The sequence below is a fragment of the Colias philodice genome, chromosome 16 (assembly GCF_061535455.1).
Source record: "Colias philodice isolate Cphi_HAF_F1 chromosome 16, ilColPhil1 Martin Lab GWU primary, whole genome shotgun sequence".
Lineage (NCBI taxonomy): Eukaryota > Metazoa > Arthropoda > Insecta > Lepidoptera > Pieridae > Colias > Colias philodice.
Window position 1 is genome coordinate 6,032,931 of NC_143101.1, and position 20,042 is coordinate 6,052,972.

At 31.1% G+C, this 20,042-nt stretch overlaps 1 protein-coding gene and 1 long non-coding RNA gene across 3 annotated transcripts; one reads left to right on the forward strand and one right to left on the reverse strand.

Moving 5' to 3' along the window:
• Positions 1-8,591: 8,591 nt before the first annotated feature.
• LOC149481705 (allergen Tha p 1-like) lies at positions 8,592-9,768 on the reverse strand. 2 transcript variants are annotated; one of them, XM_089705329.1, is made up of 3 exons: positions 9,673-9,768; positions 9,201-9,388; positions 8,592-8,972 (listed from the first exon to the last, which is right to left on the reverse strand). In XM_089705329.1, the coding sequence occupies exons 2-3, from the start codon at positions 9,385-9,387 to the stop codon at positions 8,785-8,787; spliced, it is 375 nt and encodes a 124-aa protein (XP_089561455.1). In that variant the 5' UTR covers position 9,388; positions 9,673-9,768; the 3' UTR covers positions 8,592-8,784. The 2 variants fall into 2 exon arrangements, with proteins under 2 accessions (XP_089561455.1, XP_089561456.1); XM_089705330.1 differs by having other exon boundaries at positions 9,669-9,753.
• Positions 9,769-14,339: 4,571 nt separating this feature from the next.
• LOC149481706 (uncharacterized) lies at positions 14,340-17,771 on the forward strand. The gene is made up of 8 exons (XR_016316834.1): positions 14,340-14,446; positions 14,857-14,914; positions 15,332-15,349; positions 15,664-15,693; positions 16,385-16,411; positions 16,659-16,685; positions 17,440-17,466; positions 17,655-17,771. It is a non-coding gene; the product is annotated as an uncharacterized LOC149481706 (long non-coding RNA).
• The last annotated feature ends 2,271 nt before the right edge of the window (positions 17,772-20,042 follow it).

Here is a 20,042-nt window from a genome sequence, read left to right on the forward strand (position 1 = left end):
TTTCCTTTACATAAACAAATTTGTGATTGGAACACTCCTAGTAAACAAATAAACTGCTTGTGTCAGGAGGTGCCGCTCTTCCTTAACACTATTACAGAAACAGAAATAAAACAATATGAATGAATAGGTACAATGCAAAAACATAAAAGAAAAGAAATAATTTAATAAAAAAATATCGGTATCGGTTGATTTATTATCGGCGATACCGATATATCGGCTTGCCGATATATCGGCCGATATATCGGTATCGGTATCGGTATCGTTACATCCCTAATTTAAATTATTACGTGTGTTAAATAGTACTAGACCTGTTTATTCCAATGTTTGCAAAAGCAAAAACACATCTATTACCTCAATTTTAAATCTATTTTATAATAAATAAAACCATAATAAAACTAGAATGAGTTACGTGAAAGTGACGTAACTTTTATAAATTCTAAAATGAAAAATTGCGATGGAACATTCACTAGCAGCAGTCTTCGGATTTTTCTTGATAAACAGTTATTATGTTAGCAAGTATCTTTTCAAAAGTAGATTGGGATTTCAAAAGTAGAATTGATCTAAGGAAGAGATCACGACAGGTTAGAAAAACAGGAAAATACTTTTACACAACTATAGATACAATCGGGATGAAAAACAATAAATTAATATAATGTCAAATAATAGTACTAAATTTATTAAAAGGACCAAGTACAATTATTATTGTATGCAAGCCGCTAAGGCTTACCTACTTACGTTCCTTTTTTTCCCTAAGTTCTAACTGTCATATTATTTAAAACTACCTATATGTACCTAAATGTAGAGTAATAAGGAAGGAAGAGCCTTCGCTAAACATACTTCAGGGTACCACATATACCGTGTTTATACGTGTTCGAGATACAAATGCATTGTATTTTTACATTTCATTAAACACATGATCATATTATGCATGAACTAAGCGGCAAATGTTACTCCGGTAATGACCACGTACAAAGTACTTTGAATATAATATTGCAAATAGCTGAAATTGACTGAATTAATAAACTGATCTATACTCACATGACATACCAACTCTGGGAAGGCTACTCGTTAATAATCGGCTAATAAATGATAATAATAACGCTTTTATAACAGTCCAATAAGCTATCAATATTGAATATTAATTCAAGTCTCCTTTTATATCTAGTCTTGACGCCAACTCATTCTCTAAGTATGACATTTGAACAGCCAGAAATTATATAAAAAAGCACCAAATACATAGGTTTTATTTCTAGACTTAAAGACCTTTAAAATATAATGAGTCAACGGCGCGTTTCGCAATGTGTGCTCATGCAATCAGAAAGATTAAGGACAATCATAAGTATTAAATAAATCCTCTTAAACTATCAACAAGTTATCTCATTATAATAAATTTGCTTCGTTTATTGATCACACATATTGAATTTGAAATATAAATTATAACAGAAATATCTAATGAATCACTATTTCGGCGTTGGTTGGTTAAGCAATATTACATATTACTATTAAATAATCATTGCTAATTAGTTAGCTAGATATGGGACTTTTTCGTCAATGACGATTATTGGTCGTATTATCGTCGCTATCTAAAGAATGTAAATATAGTCCCTACGTACCTATCTCTTTATAATAGGTATCATAACCTTTCTCTATAAAGTCAGAACTCGTATTAGTCCTTGTCAACTTAAAATGCACATAATAAATTATAATATTATAGTTAATCCGATTATAATATCGCTGTAAAATAACAATTACCAACATTGTCATTTTGATTAAGTTTATAGTGATGATGTCACGTTCTGTGGTCAGTTTTGTGCAAACTAGAGGCATCACGTACCTACACTAGAGTTTTAGGAATTCATAACATATAGTGTGCACATGCATATTTGTGAGATAGTTATTTATTTACTTTCCAATAATTTACAACGCTGAGTTTTATCACGTAATAAGAAAACTTATAAACATTTCAGCAATTTTATTATTATATATGTGATCTTAACAAGCTATAGTTGTAAATTAATGAATTAACATAAAAATATTTAAAAATAAAATGATTAAATAATTATTGCATACCAATTTATACCTACTTACATTGCCAATGTAATAAGCATATATAGACTACAAGCCCGCATAGGACAAAAATATGGGTCAAATGAACCACCACGGGACATATCTAGAACGATAGCTGAGCAAAAAATAATAAGATTCATCACTATGCCGTCACTTGTAAGCTGTCCAACTGAGTGCAGATGAGAATTGAAAAGTACAGGTAGACTCGGTAAATTTTGGTCATATATTTTTGTACGGCATTCTTAACCATCGATAGATCCATTAAAAATAATAAGAAACCGCTCAGTGCCGTACAAAAATGGTGGTCCACCAAGTCGGAATTTTTATTTAATTTCCGAGAGTTACCGGGGGTAAATTTGGTCATTTGACCATGTACGGCATCTGTGTCATACTATTGCTATACTGCTTTTAATCCATTATTCCGCAACGCCGTACAAAAATCATGGGGACAAGGGGAAAAAATCGAGAGTTGTAATCCCCTCTCTTTCCCCACTCCAGGGGGTCATTTGACACAACACGAAATAAATTTATTTTTAAAGTATTTTATACATAGATAATATTTTTTCATGTGCCGTACATTTTCGTTGGTTCAAAGGGGAAAAATCTGAAAAAGAAAAAAATCCATATAACGAAATGTTTCTTTATATTTTTATAATAAAATATAAATATACATTAATATTACAAATATCATAGGGATCTAGAATATTATAAAATCTTGTATGATGTAGAAACAAATGAATTAAAGGAGAAGATAGACTCTTTAAGTCATATGTTAAATGATGTCAACCAAAAATATTCTGCTGCTCAAATACAAATAAACGAGCATATACAACAGGCAGATGACTTAATTAAGTTGAGTACTGAAAATATGGATCGCTTTGAGTCGCTGACCAATAAATATGTATGTCAGTGTTCAAAAAGTGACAATGAGCAAACGTCGCCCCATAAGCTTGACTGCACAGACATACATAGTGTAAAACCCGTGACAACAATTTCAACTAGAAAAACTAAACACCTTTCCGAGCAGGAAATTTTTGTGTTGTCAGATAATATTGGTCAGGGTTTTGGCGCTATGCTCAACAATTTAGGGCTTAAAGTCACTAATATTTGCACTCCTAACAGTTCATTTAATTATATAATCAAATCACTTGATCATTTCAGCTTTAATAAGAATAATATTGTAATTATACTATATGGAGATAGTTTAAATGTAAAAAATAAGGATATTGATGTAGGATTTCAAAAAATGTTGGAAATTAGTAGTAAGACTAAATGTAAATTTATGTTGTGTACATTGCCATACCTACCTGGTTTGACACAAGAACAAAATAGATTAATTCATAATATGAATTTAAAATTGTATAATGTAACAAATCATCATCGTGATGCATTTATTTACTTTGACATTAATTTGTGTATTAAATCTTTTACTTTGACAAAGAATACAGTGTATCTGCCATCTAGATATAAGCGAGAACTTGCTATGTTAATAGCATATAATATTAACCAGTCTGGTACATGTTCGGTATCAGACCCTGGATCTACTATAATTTTATGTAGTAGTAATTATATACACCAACCTAGTGTTGACAGAAAATCTAGCCCTAAGCTAGATTTAAACTAGTATATAAGACAACAGCTAAGCAGACCTTTTCTATTGTACATCAAAACATTCAAGGCTTGGCTAGCAAATTATTAGAAATAGAATTGTTTTTAAATCATAATAGTATTAAGGTTTTTTGTGTAACAGAACATTGGCTTAAACAATGTCAGTTGTTAATAAATATTGATAATTATAAATTAAAAAGTATATACTTCAGGACATATGCTATTCATGGAGGTTCTCTTATTTTTGTACATAATAGTGTAAAATGCAAAGAACGAACTGACATTGTTAGTCTTTCTGTAGAACGGACCATTGAACTGTCCTGTGTTGAACTGGAGCGTTACATTATTGTTTGCGTTTATAGACCCCCTTCCAGTGACTATAATATGTTTGAGACAGTCATGGAAGAAATATTAAAGCGTTTAAGTAGGAGTAAAAAAAAAGTTATAGTATGTGGTGATTTTAATATTGATATACTTTTACAAACACAAACGGCAACACGAATTGTTAATTTGTTTCAGTCATTTAATCTGTATAAACTTTTTAATGAACCCACACGAATTACACCTACTTCTGCAACCTGTATTGATAATATATACTGCGACTGCATCTGTTTAGAGAAAAATATTCTCAATACACTCACTTCGGATCACTGTGGCCAGAAAGTAGTTTTTGAATGGGATTGCTTACCTGAATTTAAAAGAATTAATGTTAGGCCTATAACTAAAAAAGGCATTAATAAATTTAGAGATAATATTAATAAAAACCTGCCCGTACTGAATGATCAATCCTGTCATAATAATCCTTGTGAAATGTTTAAAAATCTTTTTAATTTAGTTCATAATGAATTTGAAAAAATATTTAAAGTTAAATCTTTAAATATTACCAAGGATTTACCATTTAGTAAATGGGCGACACCTAGCATACATAGGTGTAGGATCGTTCTTTATGAGTTATATGGTATGAAGCAATATAATAAAGACCCATCTTTTCTTAGATATGTTAGAAATTACTCAAAAACTTTTAAAATTGTTTGTTTTACTGCGAAGCGTTTGTATATCAGAGATAAAATACGCGACTCGGATAATAAAGTTAAAACAGTTTGGTCTATTATTAATGGTGAAATGGGTAAAAGCAAATCAAGTAATACCATAAAACTTGTACATAATGGCATGGTTATTGACAAAAATGCTGATGTTGCGCTTGCTTTTGAAGATTTCTTTAGTAGTGTCCCTGCTAGCATTACTAATAATTTAAACTCGTCTTCAGTACTTGCAGAGACCTTTTTGAGGGACCATGTTGCGGGGTGCAGTACATTATTTCAATTGCGTCACGTAACTGCTAATGATATTGTTACAGCATTTAAGACACTTAATTTAAAAAACACTTGTGATCTTTGGGGAATGTCCGTAAATTTAGTTAATAATATAATAGAAAATATTGCAAACAATTTAGCTTTCATATTTAATAAGTGTTGTGACTATGGTACATTTCCTAATTTACTAAAGCTTAGTAAAGTTATACCTCTATTTAAGAAAGGCGATCAAGAAGACTGTAACAACTATAGACCTATCTCGATTTTACCAACATTAAGTAAGGTATTCGAAAAGTTAATATTAAACCAATTGACTAGTCACTTTGCTTCTAATAATTTGCTGCACACCAAACAGTTTGGTTTCACAAAGGGGCGCTCAACCACAGATGCTGGAGTTGCACTACTAACACATATATATAAGGCATGGGAAAACTCAAAAAATGCTTTGGGGATATTTTGTGACCTCTCCAAGGCATTTGACTGCGTTGAACATTGTACATTATTGCGTAAACTTAATCACTATGGGATTAAAGGACAAGCTCAGAACCTCATAGCCTCATACCTGCATGATAGGATACAAACTGTAGTTGTTAATGGAGAACGTTCTAGCGGTGCGTCAATTAACATTGGTGTTCCACAAGGATCTATTTTAGGACCCTTCTTGTTCTTGGTATATATCAATGATCTACCTTATTATTTACAGGATAGGTGTGAAATAGTTCTGTTTGCAGATGATACCTCATTAATATTCAATGTGGATAGGCATGACCCAAATGTTGACGAAGTGAACAGTACTCTTTTACACATATCCGACTGGTTTACTGCTAATAATTTATTATTAAATGCCAAAAAAACAACTTGTGTTGAATTTTTACTACCTAACGTTAAAAAGTTGAGCAGAAATATTACCTTGAACGGGGAGGTATTACACCCTACAGAATCGACTGTATTTCTTGGGTTAACATTGGACGAGAAACTACAGTGGGGAGCCCATGTCAACACCGCTGCAGGTAAGCTCAGTTCAGCAGCATATGCAGTCCGAAAGGTAAGGCATCTCACCGATGAAGATACAGCTAGATTGGTTTATTTCAGCTACTTTCATAGTATTATGTCCTATGGAATTCTACTATGGGGCAGGGCAGCAGATATAGAAACTATATTTATCTTACAGAAAAGAGCCATTCGCTCTATATATAATTTACGTGCTCGGGACTCACTAAGAGATCTCTTTAAGAATACTGGTATCCTTACTGTACCATCACAGTATATATTTAATAATATTTTGCATGTACACAAAAATGCCGACGTACACACAAGAGTAGGAGATAGACACTGTTATGGCACAAGGAACAGAAATAGAATTGAAATGCCATTTTTCCGATTAGCTAAAGTTAAAAATTCATTTATGGGTCAAGGTATACGCTTTTACAATAGAATTCCTCATAATATTAAAGAGTTTGGTAGTGCTAAATTTAAAACTTATGTAAAAAATATATTAGTTCAGAGAGCCTATTATAGCATTAAGGAATATATGGAAGATGAAAATCCATGGAGGGTTGTCGCGTAAGAACCACAGGACAGTTCTTTGGCATATTATGATATATTATGTAGTTAGATTTAAGTTACAGATTATGTAATATTGACAATATGATTTTAAAAGAGCAACTATGGAGTTTCTTGCCGGTTCTTCTCCATAGATACTGCTTTCCGAATCGGTGGTAAATGTTAAAAATACTTATGTAATGACGATTCGAAAGTGCTACTAAAAGTAGTCTAATTGAATAAATAAATGTTTGAGTTTGAGTTTGAGTTTGAGTTATTAAGAAGCTCGAGGTGGTTAATTATCACCTTGGAAAGTCGGAGTCAGGTGGAATGGACTCCGTTAAATTGATGAACTAATAAAAAAGCTATGAACGAAAAGATGTGAATTATATGCAATCAGTCCATGAATACAGGTAAAGTCACAAGCAAATGCTAGTAATATATACATATTCAAAATGTACAAGTAAAGCGCTTTCAAATGATACCAAACACTGCATATTTATCTTAACTTTATTTTTTTACTCTGTATGTTTTGTCCGCTAGAGGGCGCCACATTAGATTTTGTGAAACCCCTTATAGCCTTTAGCTAGCTGGTCGCTGGTTATCCAGTGAACAATTCAGACGCTTCTAATGATATGTCATTTGTCGAATTCTGATAAGTAGTTTAGAAGTTACGAGGGAATAGATGAACATACATACATGACCTGTAAACAACCATAACCCTCCTTTTGCTTTGCCGTAGTTGGGTAAAAATATGTTAATGCCGTACTGTATCAAATGGCCATAAAGCACCCTTAAAATTGTAGCTTTCGTCGCTTTCATCAGCCTAAAAGATGTGGTCTGCACAAAAATGTACGGCATCGTTTTTTCCTAATTTATCTATGTTAATACTATTTAAAACAACGGATAAAGTGTAGAAAACTATTATATTTCATTAATCTACGATGTTTAAACTTTAACAAAATTTCTGGTTTTGCATTTCTCTATAACTTTTTTTAGAACGGTTTCTTTTGAACGGCAATACTATACAACAATTGAATTTTACAATATCATGTTAAAAAAAAAGTTCCCGTACAGGGTCAAATGACCTTACAGCTCTTTATATTAAGAATTCGATGAAATTAAGATGATTATTGGTATACATTTAAAAGAACAATTATTTTTTGACGGCATTGCTTTTAATAGTACTTTTTAGTGCTAGATAATGTTTTGGAACCGAAGCCGTACTTAGTCAAATGACCCCCTGGAGTGGGGAAAGAGAGGGGATTACAACTCTCGATTTTTTCCCCTTGTCCCCATGATTTTTGTACGGCGTTGCGGAATAATGGATTAAAAGCAGTATAGCAATAGTATGACACAGATGCCGTACATGGTCAAATGACCAAATTTACCCCCGGTAACTCTCGGAAATTAAATAAAAATTCCGACTTGGTGGACCACCATTTTTGTACGGCACTGAGCGGTTTCTTATTATTTTTAATGGATCTATCGATGGTTAAGAATGCCGTACAAAAATATATGACCAAAATTTACCGAGTCTACCTGTACTTTTCAATTCTCATCTGCACTCAGTTGGACAGCTTACAAGTGACGGCATAGTGATGAATCTTATTATTTTTTGCTCTGCTATCGTTCTAGATATGTCCCCTGGTGGTTCATTTGACCCATATTTTTGTCCTATGCGGGCTTGTAGTCTAATTTTTCCTTATTATAAATATGAAACATACTTTTATCACCGACTGATTCATAAATAAGTCCTATTCTGATATCAAGATAATATTATGTAGTTAGTTTCTAAATATACAATAAAACAGTTATTACTAATTACGATGATAAAAATTATTAAAAAGAGTATTATGAATGTTCATTGAATGTCATGTTCATCTAAAATAATTAATTCTATACGAGTATGTGTTTTATAGTGCAGTGTGATATTTTCTTAATATTTTACATGTATTACATTATCTTCTCCTATCGAAATGTAGGTATAGATAATATTGAGATTTGAAAGGGGATTCACGGGAGATATTTTTCAAGTGTAGTTATATTAAAACAATCAAATTTTTAACAAAAGTTTATTTAAATATTTAAACATATAATCAAATAAAATGCGTTGCTTAAAATAAATTAACACAATACTCATGCAATACTGCGATGACGTTGGGATAAAAATCCTCTTACCACTTTTGGAATTAATAATATTTGTAAATTTAATTGTGATGTTATGACTTAAACAAAGTAAGCGCTGTGTCTTTTAGTTGGAGGCTTCGAGGAATTCTTTGAAGGCTTGGGTGTATTGGCCCTTGGGGTCTTCCTTGTTGACAAGCTGTTGCCACATGTCAGGTAACTTGGTTTGGAATCCGCGTACCACAGTACGAACCAATTCACGTTGTTTTGGTGTGCATTTTGCGCATGAGGTTCTCAAAGCTTCTGGTATTACCTCTGTGAAAATAAAATTATAATATTAAAGTAACTACAATATTATGCTATAAGAGCAGAGAGATGAGCGAAAGTTTTCTAGTCTGCACAATTTACAAATTGCATTGAATACTTTAATAAATTAAAATTAAACAATAATGTTATATCAAAATATCAATGCCATCATTTATTTAATTAAATAGGGATAATTTTTTTCAAAAAATGAAATACTTTTATGTGAAGGAAACTTACTTTTGAAGTCATTTCCCTCAGGGGTGCAGGGGCCATCGTCCAAGAAACATTTTCCATAATTCTTCAGAAGGCGGATGTTTCCTACCAATTCCTGAGCGTTGAAGTTGTCGTATTCTGGGTTATATGTGTCAGCGGGGAGGGACACTACCACTGCCACTAGAGCTGCCAATACCAAAATTGTCTTCATTCTGAAAAGTAATAAGTAGGATTGAATAAGTGCACCGTATATGACTTAAATTTTATTATAAAAATGTTTTTATAGATTTAAATTTTGAAATACTTAAATGAAAGTAAAACTTTGAACTCAATAACCTAACAACAAAAGTGAACAAACGTTAATAATATTAGCTACAAGAATTGCTCATAATTTTCTGAATTTCAGTTACAATAATAATACCTTAATGACAAAAATAAACACACAAAGGCCAACAAATGTGCAACCAAATATTATTTATATTTATTTATTACTTACGTAACTAGCTTGTTTCCCTGTCAGTCCAGTACTGCGCTGAGTTATTAGCAAGCAATCTTATATATGGTTCTACAGAAACGACCTTTTAGCTTGATCAGCAAATTGAGTGGAAAAGACGAGCCAACACACGGCAGTGAGGAATTGCTGACGTATTGTTATAAAAAATACATGGCATATTATAATGTTTGGCCAAAACATTCTACGCTTGCAACTAATTGATCGCAGAAATACTCTTCTGAAAATACAGTTATATTATTCCAATGTTTGGATAAATTTTAAACAATTTTTTTGTAACCCGGTATAACATCTAGGGTAATTTTTGACCCAGTTCAACCCGAAACTAACATATTATAGAGTTTATGTTAAAGGATTACATAATTGTTCTTCATTTGCAAGAAAAATTCATATAAATTTTTCAGTTATAGATTTTTATATCAATAAATTAAATAAGAGAAATGCATAAGAAAAAATAATTTATGGGTTATATCATCTTAAAGTTTTTTTAGTAAATTTAGATAAGGTTAAGGAAGTATTTTAGTATTTTTCCGACAAAATAACAATGAATGACTAATTCACTCTCTTGATTATTTTATAATCGATATTTAATAGATAGTCTTTTTTCTGACCTTTGATAAAATTCCTCTCTTTTTTTAATAATTTGTAAATTACACTAGAAATGGGATTTCCGGTTGTTACACTTAGATATTTCATAATAATCAAATTAGAAAAATTAATCTATGGAATGCTTGAGTGAAATGTCCTTTGGCTTGTAAGTATACCGTTATCAAAATAATACAATAGCATTATTTGTAAAAAAGAATGCGATTAAAGCGGAGCAAAATCGCAACAGTAGTTTCTTGTTATGCCAGATTACATACGTATGGTTAACGAGACTACGGTAAGTGATACTTCCAATATGTACATAGGTATTATTTTCTATGGACGTCTTCATTCTATATTTGATTTTATATGATCAATGTTGTGCATTCATGATATATGAAAAAATAAAAAATTAATGTTAGGTACTTCTACTTAAGCCAATCTTTTTTCTTCCCATAACCTGGTCAAATCTTTCGACATGTATTCATAATATAATAATATGTACTTATGTGTAGAACAAAAAATATTCCTGATTCTTTATTAAATTCTCTTTCTAATGTTTGTAATCCGGCGTCATAAAAACTGTGAAATTTAACAAGTGCGTTTATTAATTACAGTGATCGAATAATCGATCCTATGTGACAAAAAACCCATCCATTTGTTAGTAGTAAAAGATACCTGCTAAAAGAATAGTTAACTATAAGTACATTTATAATTAAAAAGTTACACATCACAATCGTAAATTGCGAATGTAAAATATTCCTTTTAACATAATTTGAAAACTATTCTACCTACTTCCATATCTATCCCTTCATCTAGTGTAGTATGTAGAGTATTATTTTTCACGCTAAAATATCGAGAATCCTTACTATTATCTAGTACTAGCTGTTCCGCGCGGTTTCACCCGCATTGATCCGTCTTAGCGTGATGATATATATATCCTTCCTCGATAAATGGGCTATCTAACACCGAAAGAATTTTTCAAATCGGACCAGTAGTTCCTGAGATTAGCGCGTTCAAACAAACAAACAAACTCTTCAGCTTTATAATATTATCTAGTATAGTAATATATTATCAATGCTATTATTAGAAAAGCGAAAGTGTATTTGTTTGTTGGACTGTATTTATTCACGTTGCAACGGAGCGATTTTAAGATATTATTTTTGTGAATGGACAAAGTTAAAACAATGAAATAGAAGATCCACGCTATTCATCGTCGAAAACAGAATGAAAATAGGTCAGAAGTTTTAAAAATTAACGCGAACAGACAGACGCAGCAGAGGACTTGGCCGAGGATTAGATACCTATAGAGGTACAATAATAAACTTATTAATCAAGTTACATATAAACAAATTTATTATCTTATTTTTGTGCAGGTGCATGAATCATTTTATTTTTAAACGAACAAAAAATTAAACACCGAATATTCCTATAATTGGAAGTCAATAACGATGGTGTCACGATGTTCTTTTTAAATGATTTTATTAAAAAGTACCTAAAGGTGGAAGGATCGAGATACTATTACTAATTTAGTCAAATAAAGTTTTAACGAAACACTATATCTAGGCACGATGCTCGATAGGATTTAATTGTTGCACATTATGGCATTACATATTTGGAAAGACGTAATATAATAAAAATCATAAATAACCTCAACAGATCAGCAATAAGGCTAAATCTGTTGAGGCGGTACGGTAATATCGTGATCTTACTTTGATCTGAGAAATTATTAAACAACCTCGCTTGAAAATATGTTGCCTAATTTTGCGAAGCCTAACCTTCACCCTGCAAAAATATAGCGGTAAAATTGCTAAGCTTATAATAAGCCATTTTCCTTATTCATATTACTATATAAAAGTTTACGTTTACAGTTTACAGGTTAAAAATTAAAATTAAAATTATGGATTTGAACTATAATATTATGCTACTTCTTCGTAAAGAAGTTGTGTCTTTTGAAAGGTATGTTTCCATTATTTTATGTATGTACCAATCATAGAGATTATTATGTACCAATGATAGAGCTGACAGATTCAAATGTTTAATATTCACATACTAAACACTCTTCTTATAAGTAGTATTTTCTTACATATTATGTTCTAGAAAATACAATGCTGCTTCTTTTTGATATACCAATAAAACTGAAAAGCCTTCCTTAATAATTTACATAATAGTTAATGCATTTCCAAAATGTGTAATGTGAATTCGTACGTAAATTCTTACAAATCTTTTCTTAACAGCAACATCTGTGGAATGAACTTTGAACCCTTTTTTCAGTCTGACATAACGTACAATACAACACCTACTTGTTTTAATTATAGATTCATACGTACAAATACCATATACATGACTTTGATGTCGGAAAAAGCAGCAAAAATATTTATAACATAGTATTCAAATTTTTCCATTCACAATAAATATTGGCCGGATTATCCAGACGAGTGCACCGTTGCTCAAGTAACGTATTTACCTATTATTTATTTATTGTAATTTGTGACGTAGTCAATGCTGATATAAAATTTTAATTTATGTATATTCTAAATATCCCCACGTGTTTAACTTAGTCTTTATTTACATATTGCGTCTGAAATCTAGATTATCAAGATATTTTTTATTTTGAAATCGATTCCACTGACTGTTACGTCAATAGAAACAGACAAATAAAAAATTACGAGTAGAAATTGATTCATTTTAACGTGTGATAAATAAAATCGGCAAATATAATTATTATGCATGGATGATCGCGATTATTTAAGTTTTGTTGTATACGGTATCTTGCCCTTCTCTAAGAATTGTTTCAATAAAAAAACCCTTGACTCCTAATCGTAGGTATTCGATTTTGAACAAAACTAAAAGTAGAGCAAATAGCAACATATGAAATAATGCAATGCTTTCCATTTCACTTTCGTTGTTACCTGTACTAACTAACGTCTAACATATTATAACAAATATACCTTGGACAGTGTTCGATTACTTTTTATACCTATGTACGAAGCAAATATAAATCGAGAAGACTACCGTTTTAGACCTTTATCCAAATAATACCTACTTACATACAAAACGAATTTTAAAATAATTGCCTCAATACGTGGATCGATATAAATTATTTACACCCAAAATATGTTTATTACGAAACAAATTTCAATAATAATGACATTTATATTCCATGCATCTTGTTCCCTATGGCATATGCGATAAAGCAACAACTTTTCATCCGTCACAAAAGACAAAGAACGGGGATTTACATTCCTAGTAGGAAATTTAATCACGTTTGAAAGGATGTGATAGACGCATAAAGTATGTCTCTATTTGATTTGTTTTTATAATCAATTCAAAAACAAGGCTTAAGGTAGCCTATGTTTATCGCAATCTAAACTATAGCACATACCTATTACTCTATAGAATTAAAGAGTTACTACGTAACCTATAGCCTATAATGGCCGCTGTACACGGGTAGAGTATACGGTAGAGTAGTGCGGTAGAATACTAATTATCCTACTTACTATTCTAATATAAATACCATTGGTAGAGTTGAGTAAGTACTAAAATTTCTACTAAAACTGGTAGAGTACTGAGAACAGGTAGAGTAGTATCATAGTATGGGAGTTCACTCTACCGTTTACTCTACCCATGTACAGCAGCCATAAGGGCCGAATAATCAGATCGTTAATAGTAATAGAAGTAGGATTCAGTTTTTTATGCGTTATGTGTAGACCAATTATTTTGAGTTAATACACTCTCTTTATACGATAATGGGAGATAAAATGTTGTTTTTGGATTTCTTCCAAGAAATGAACTAGCATGTGCCGTTACGTTGTCCACGTATAAAAATTAAAAAGTATAAATTACTTATTTAACAATAACTATTTTACTTTTAGAAGTTAGTAGTATATGTTTTATCACTCATTGAGCTTTCCGATCAAAAACATAGGATTCTTGAATTTATTACATATATTATTTTAAGAAGGTTAATAGAAAAACTGATAGTAATGAATACGCATACGAATATATTTTCGTGAATGCTAATATTATTTCTAAACATTTTTGTCACAAAAGTGCTAAAGGTTATCTTAACACTGACTTATTTGTTAACTCCAAAATAGCATACATTGATTATTCGTTTATATCATTGTCGTCTCGCTTCCAGGAAACACAATACACAATGTCCAAATTACTTGTACGTATTCATTTTTTATAATCATATAACAAAAGCACAAATTAATTCTTATAATAGAAAATTGCATGCTTTTTAGAAAGCTAGTTTTCGTGATTAGCGTTTGGTTTAGTCACAAACTTTTTTATCTACTCTGTTGTTTTTTTTTATCTAAGCTTAATTTTTTATAATACTCTATGTAAGACAATAATTATTGTATACTTCTAAAGTTGGGATATCCGTTTTCGAATAAATATGACGATCATAGAGCTATATGTTTTCTTGTCAACTATTTGCTCACACTTAGACACTTAACATAGTACTGTGAGTAGAGTCACCTAATTGTTTAAACAAGAACAATTTGTCAACAGAATTATATATTCGTCCTTGTAAATACAAATTCGATTACCTACATTTTGCTCGATCCTTTTCAGATCACACTGTTTTTGGTTGCCCTTATTGGGAGTGCTTTGACACGGCCGGCACCTAGACGTAAGTATTCCTTATATTTTTAAATCTATAATAAACTCTTGTAAAATCGTATCTCTCTTCTATTCATACGGGCCTATCGCTGGAATAGCTAAATCGATCTTATTATGACTTATTAACAAGATTCATATTACAGGAAATTGTATAGACTACTTTTTATTCTGAAATTTCTACCAGATAGGAGCGGGAAAATCGCTTCCCGTCTAAAAATACTGACAGTACACTGAAACTCACTACAGTTGCCTACCTATTTTTAATTATTAATTAATTTATCTCAAAGTATCCCTTAGGTACCGTTATCAGGTCATGAGATAAATTATAATTGAAAACCCCATTTTAAATTGTTACTTTTTTATGCATCTAAGATATTGTAACAATACTACAGAAAATATATACTAATCGTGTTTTTTTCTTTTCTAGCAAATGATGGCGGTGAAGGTATTTATATTATCACTTTGTTCTTAAATATTTGTTTTTCATAGCTTAATAATATTATTTTACACAATAATTGCTTAAAGAAAGTCTAAAAAACCATTGAAATAAAAAAATACAGAATACGAAAGAAATTGCATGACGTAAATAGGCATTGTTTATAAACAAATATATTATATGCTCTTTCTATTCAGTATTCACCATAATATTAATTCCTACTATTATACAATAGTATGTTATAGTATTAGTATGTTAATTACACATTATTTAATACTATAGTAGTATATTTTTTGTTTTAATAACGTATTGTTATTTTTCAGTGCTTGTAAGTGACGGAGAGGGTCACGGAGGTATGAAATGTATTTTTAAATCTTATCTTAATCTTAATCTTATTACTATTATAAAGGCGAAAGTTTGTAAGGATGTATGGATGTATGGATGTATGGATGTTTGTTACTCTTTCACGTAAAAACTACTGAACCGATTACAATGAAATTTAGCACACATATAGAGGGTAACTTGGATTAACACATAGGATAGTTTTTATCCCGGAAATCCCACGGGAACGGGAACTATGCGGGTTTTCCTTTGCAAACGCGGGCGAAGCCGCGGGCGGAAATCTAGTACTATTATAAAGGCGAAAGTTTGTATGGATGTATGGATGTTTGTTACTCTTTCACGTAAAAACTACTGAACCGATTACAATGGAATTTAGCATACATATAGAGGGTAACTTGGATTAACACATAGGATAGTTTTTATCCCGGAAATCGCACGGGAACGGGAACTAAGCGGGTTTTCCTTTGCAAACGCGGGCGAAGCCGCGGGCGGAAATCTAGTATTACATAAATTTTTGTCATTTATTAAAATCGATAATTAAATACTTACCTACATATACAAAAAACAGATTAATAATAACTTATTAAAAAATTATTTATCTAATACTGCTTACCTTTTTCTTTCATTTCATGTAAATATTGGATAACATATTTTTTTAATGTATCGTACAATTTCCAAATGAATGATTTGTTTTTTTTTCAGTAAACGTGGTAGACAACGGCAATGGTGGTATGTTCATAGTTAAAATTTATGTATTAATCGGTTATTTATAACTACACTTGGCTAAACATAAGTAAATTTTTGATATGAATAATGTATTATACTCCTTATTATTTTAATTGAAAATCTGATGGGTAGAAGTAATTAAATCAATTTAAATAATGCTATTTATTACAAATATGTCAATAGAATGATTAGGTTTACTTCTCGATGAACGATGAACGTTGCTGATGTTTATTGTTTTGGTTTTTTTCAGTAAACGTAGTGGACAACGATGATTCAAGTAAGTTATTATTTTTTACTAGCGGTCCGCCCCGGCTTCGCCCGTGGTACATATTTATGTTTTCTCTACATAAGAACCATCCTGGTACTTCAAGGAATATAATAAAAAAAGAATTATCGAAATCGGTCCACCCGTTCTCGAGTTATGCGCTTACCAACACATTTTGGATTCATTTTTATATTATAGACTTAGGTAAACAGTTAATAATATATTTGATTGGAAAAAAGCGTTTACATATTAATTGCGGGTGTATATTTAACATTTGCGTCTTTTTTTCTCTTTTTTGATAAGATCACGATGTTATTATTACATATAATAATTTTTAGTAGTAGCTTAAACATAAATCTTATCAAAAAATTATCTATATTTTGTATAATAACTTTCTTGGAAAAAATAAATAATCTTTTAAAACATAAATCTTTAGAAAATTGCCAACTTAGTTTATTTACGAAGTCTTGATTAAAACCCTGCTACACCTATTATTACCCATTTGATTATAGCAACCATGTAGAAATTATATCTACTAGATACCTATAAATTGTATCATATTAGGTCTCTATTAGATTTTTTTCTTATAAAACTCGCTTATGTGTTGTGATGGTTGAAAAAACATACACAAATGCATACCTAATTGAACAATTATATAAAAAGTTTCTATGAACAAACAAAATTCAAATATATTTTGATTGATTAAAACAATAATAACAAACACCTGAAACATTGATTAAGTTATTATTTTTTTTATTTTTTTCAGTACAAGTGGCTCCTCCTCCATCGCAAGGTGAGTATTATTTAATTATAAAATCTTATGCTTTATTTTTGCATAGTCTAAACTTTAAAGTTTAAACCTCTTTAAACAGTACAAAATCGATATGAGTAAAATATTTAAAAAAATAATATAACTACCTGTTTACTGTTACATATAATAGTTATTACGAAGATATATATATATATATTTTTTCTTTTCAGATAGTTGGGCAAGATCTTCAAAATAGCGTGATAATAGGGTGAAATTTTTATTTTCTTTTTTATGGTGGAATCAATCATCGTACTGCTAAAAATAATTAAATAATAAATTTTAAATAATTGTTTTTGTTAAATCGATCTATATAATATATACCCTAAAAATAATCATTTTCAATTTTATCAGTAGTATATAAATTGGACGCACAATAAAAAAATAAGTCCCTAGTCCTTATTTTAAATTATTTACAAGAAGAGGCAATTCACTCAGGTACCTGGTGCAGGCGTAACAATTTTGTAAATTGAGATCGTCAATTCCAGATCGTCCAGTTTTTTCGAGATGCTAAATAAAGTGATATACTTAGTTTATATTGCTTATCTTAAATTTTAATTGGAAATGGTATTTAAATACTTTCTGCCACTTTTATGGTGATACATGTGGGAGTGTGTGATGTCCAGTGTCCCCTTGTGGGTATGGGGCAGGTGCATTATGCATATATCTGTTTCACTGATCAATTTTCTTAGGGACAATCAAACAAACAAGGACACGGTGATCAGCCTTATGTGTCCTGCCAGACCAGTACATTTTTTGTTCTACGTCTCCACCGGAAATCGAACCCAGGACCCCTTGGTTCTAGGCTCACGAGTCACGCGTCAACCACTGTACCAAGGATGGTGATGCGTAATATACCTTTAATTATACTATTCTATTTATATTAAAAAATATGTTTTTACTTTAGCTCTCATGAAATTATGTGTGCCTTTTGCGGAGATTTAACATTTGGCCAACATCTATTTTTCATATGCCTTAGTGATAAGAGTAAGGCAGAAAAGCCGGGACAGCTAGTCAATATATAAATAAGAATGAACCAAGATACAATTACAATATGTTTTGCATTAAAAAGGCGACAAAACCTCCCATTTACCACTTAAGTTTCTAAAAAAGGGCCCTATTTTCTACCTTTTACTGTAGAACACTCATGACATTTAAATGTAGTCATGAGTGTTCTTTTGCGCCTGTTAAAAGAATATAAAATTGTATTACAGTGTATTTTGCTATACGAATTATTTAGAAGAAAAAAATTGCAAAGTTATTTGAAAACATACCTATTACAGTGCACTCCACTGTATAATGCACTCCAAAAATGAGAGACTTAATAGGAATAGGAAGAAAAACAACAAAAATAACTGATATCTAACTAAATAATTTTATTATGTAGATTGTAGATTTTACTTCCTTAGGCTAAGATTCCAACTGCAATCTCAAATTCGAAAATATATTTTTTTATTTGTAATCCAGACTCTTTTTTTATTTTTTATATTATCCTTAAATGCTTTTGCCTTAATTATCAGATTACGCATGGCCAATTAATATGCTGAGCCAGATGCACGTTTAGTAAAAACCATGTGTATGTAGCGATGCTGGTGGAATAGTTCCACCAGCTACTTTACTAACAGAAGCTGGCTAGGTATAATTTTGTCCATTTAAACAACAAACACACAATACAATGCCTGGTAGAAATCGCTTAGTAGCGATAACGCCGCCTTTTTGGCTTTCATGATATTGTCTGTTTCTTTTTTATACGTAGGTATTTACTTGGTGCTGAATAAAGTGTATTTATTATTATACTAGCAATGCCCTGCGGTTTCACCCGCATAGATAGCGATATCGTTACAGTGAAAAGTCTACTATAGGTCGGACTATAGGTTTAATTTTTAATCACATGAAAATCACCTTTACCCCGTCCCGCACTACGGCCTTTTTTTTTGTTTTAGTGGGGAAATCTTTCATAGATACCCACGGCCTCCGGGGGAGGGGCCGTGGGTTATGTCGGATTCCTACCGACCAAAACCCCACTGTGTTCCGTCAAGACGCATATTGGTAGAATTCCTCCGTGACCCCCGCACTACGGCCTGCTCGAACAGTATACCTACTATTTTCTGTAGATTGACACTTTTAAAAATTCGTTATATCTTTTGAATGGAATAACTATCCAATTCTTTTCATTTAAAAAGTATTTTGCTGGTATTGAAACAGTCAAACATCATTTAATGGGATAAGGATTAATATATGTGTATGGATAACATGGTTTGATTACTGTCGGCACTTCTATTTACTTTGAAAACGTAAAAAAGTTGTTGTAGTAACATAACTACTGAAGATGGACATATGGTATCGCGGACTTTCTTGTAGATATTGATCCATTCTATAATACCGTAGAACATTTTTTTGTTCTATCTTCAATAGATTCCGCAGCGCACGCGATGACAGAAGTTTTATTGAGGATTTTTTTACACCTTGGGTTACATTATTGCATTTTTGGTAAGGATCTCTAATTTTTTTGAAAATGCAATATAGCCTATGTTGCTCAGTAAAGATGCAGCTTTCTAATG

What these genes read in the sequence shown, in the direction of transcription:
- LOC149481705 (XM_089705329.1), bottom strand. Translation starts at nt 9,387, where the DNA reads ATGAAGACAATTTTGGTATTGGCAGCTCTAGTGGCAGTGGTAGTGTCC. An exon ending in TGAGGGAAATGACTTCAAAA is followed by an intron (nt 8,973 to 9,200) that starts GTAAGTTTCCTT and finishes TTATTTTCACAG; the next exon opens with AGGTAATACCAGAAGCTTTG.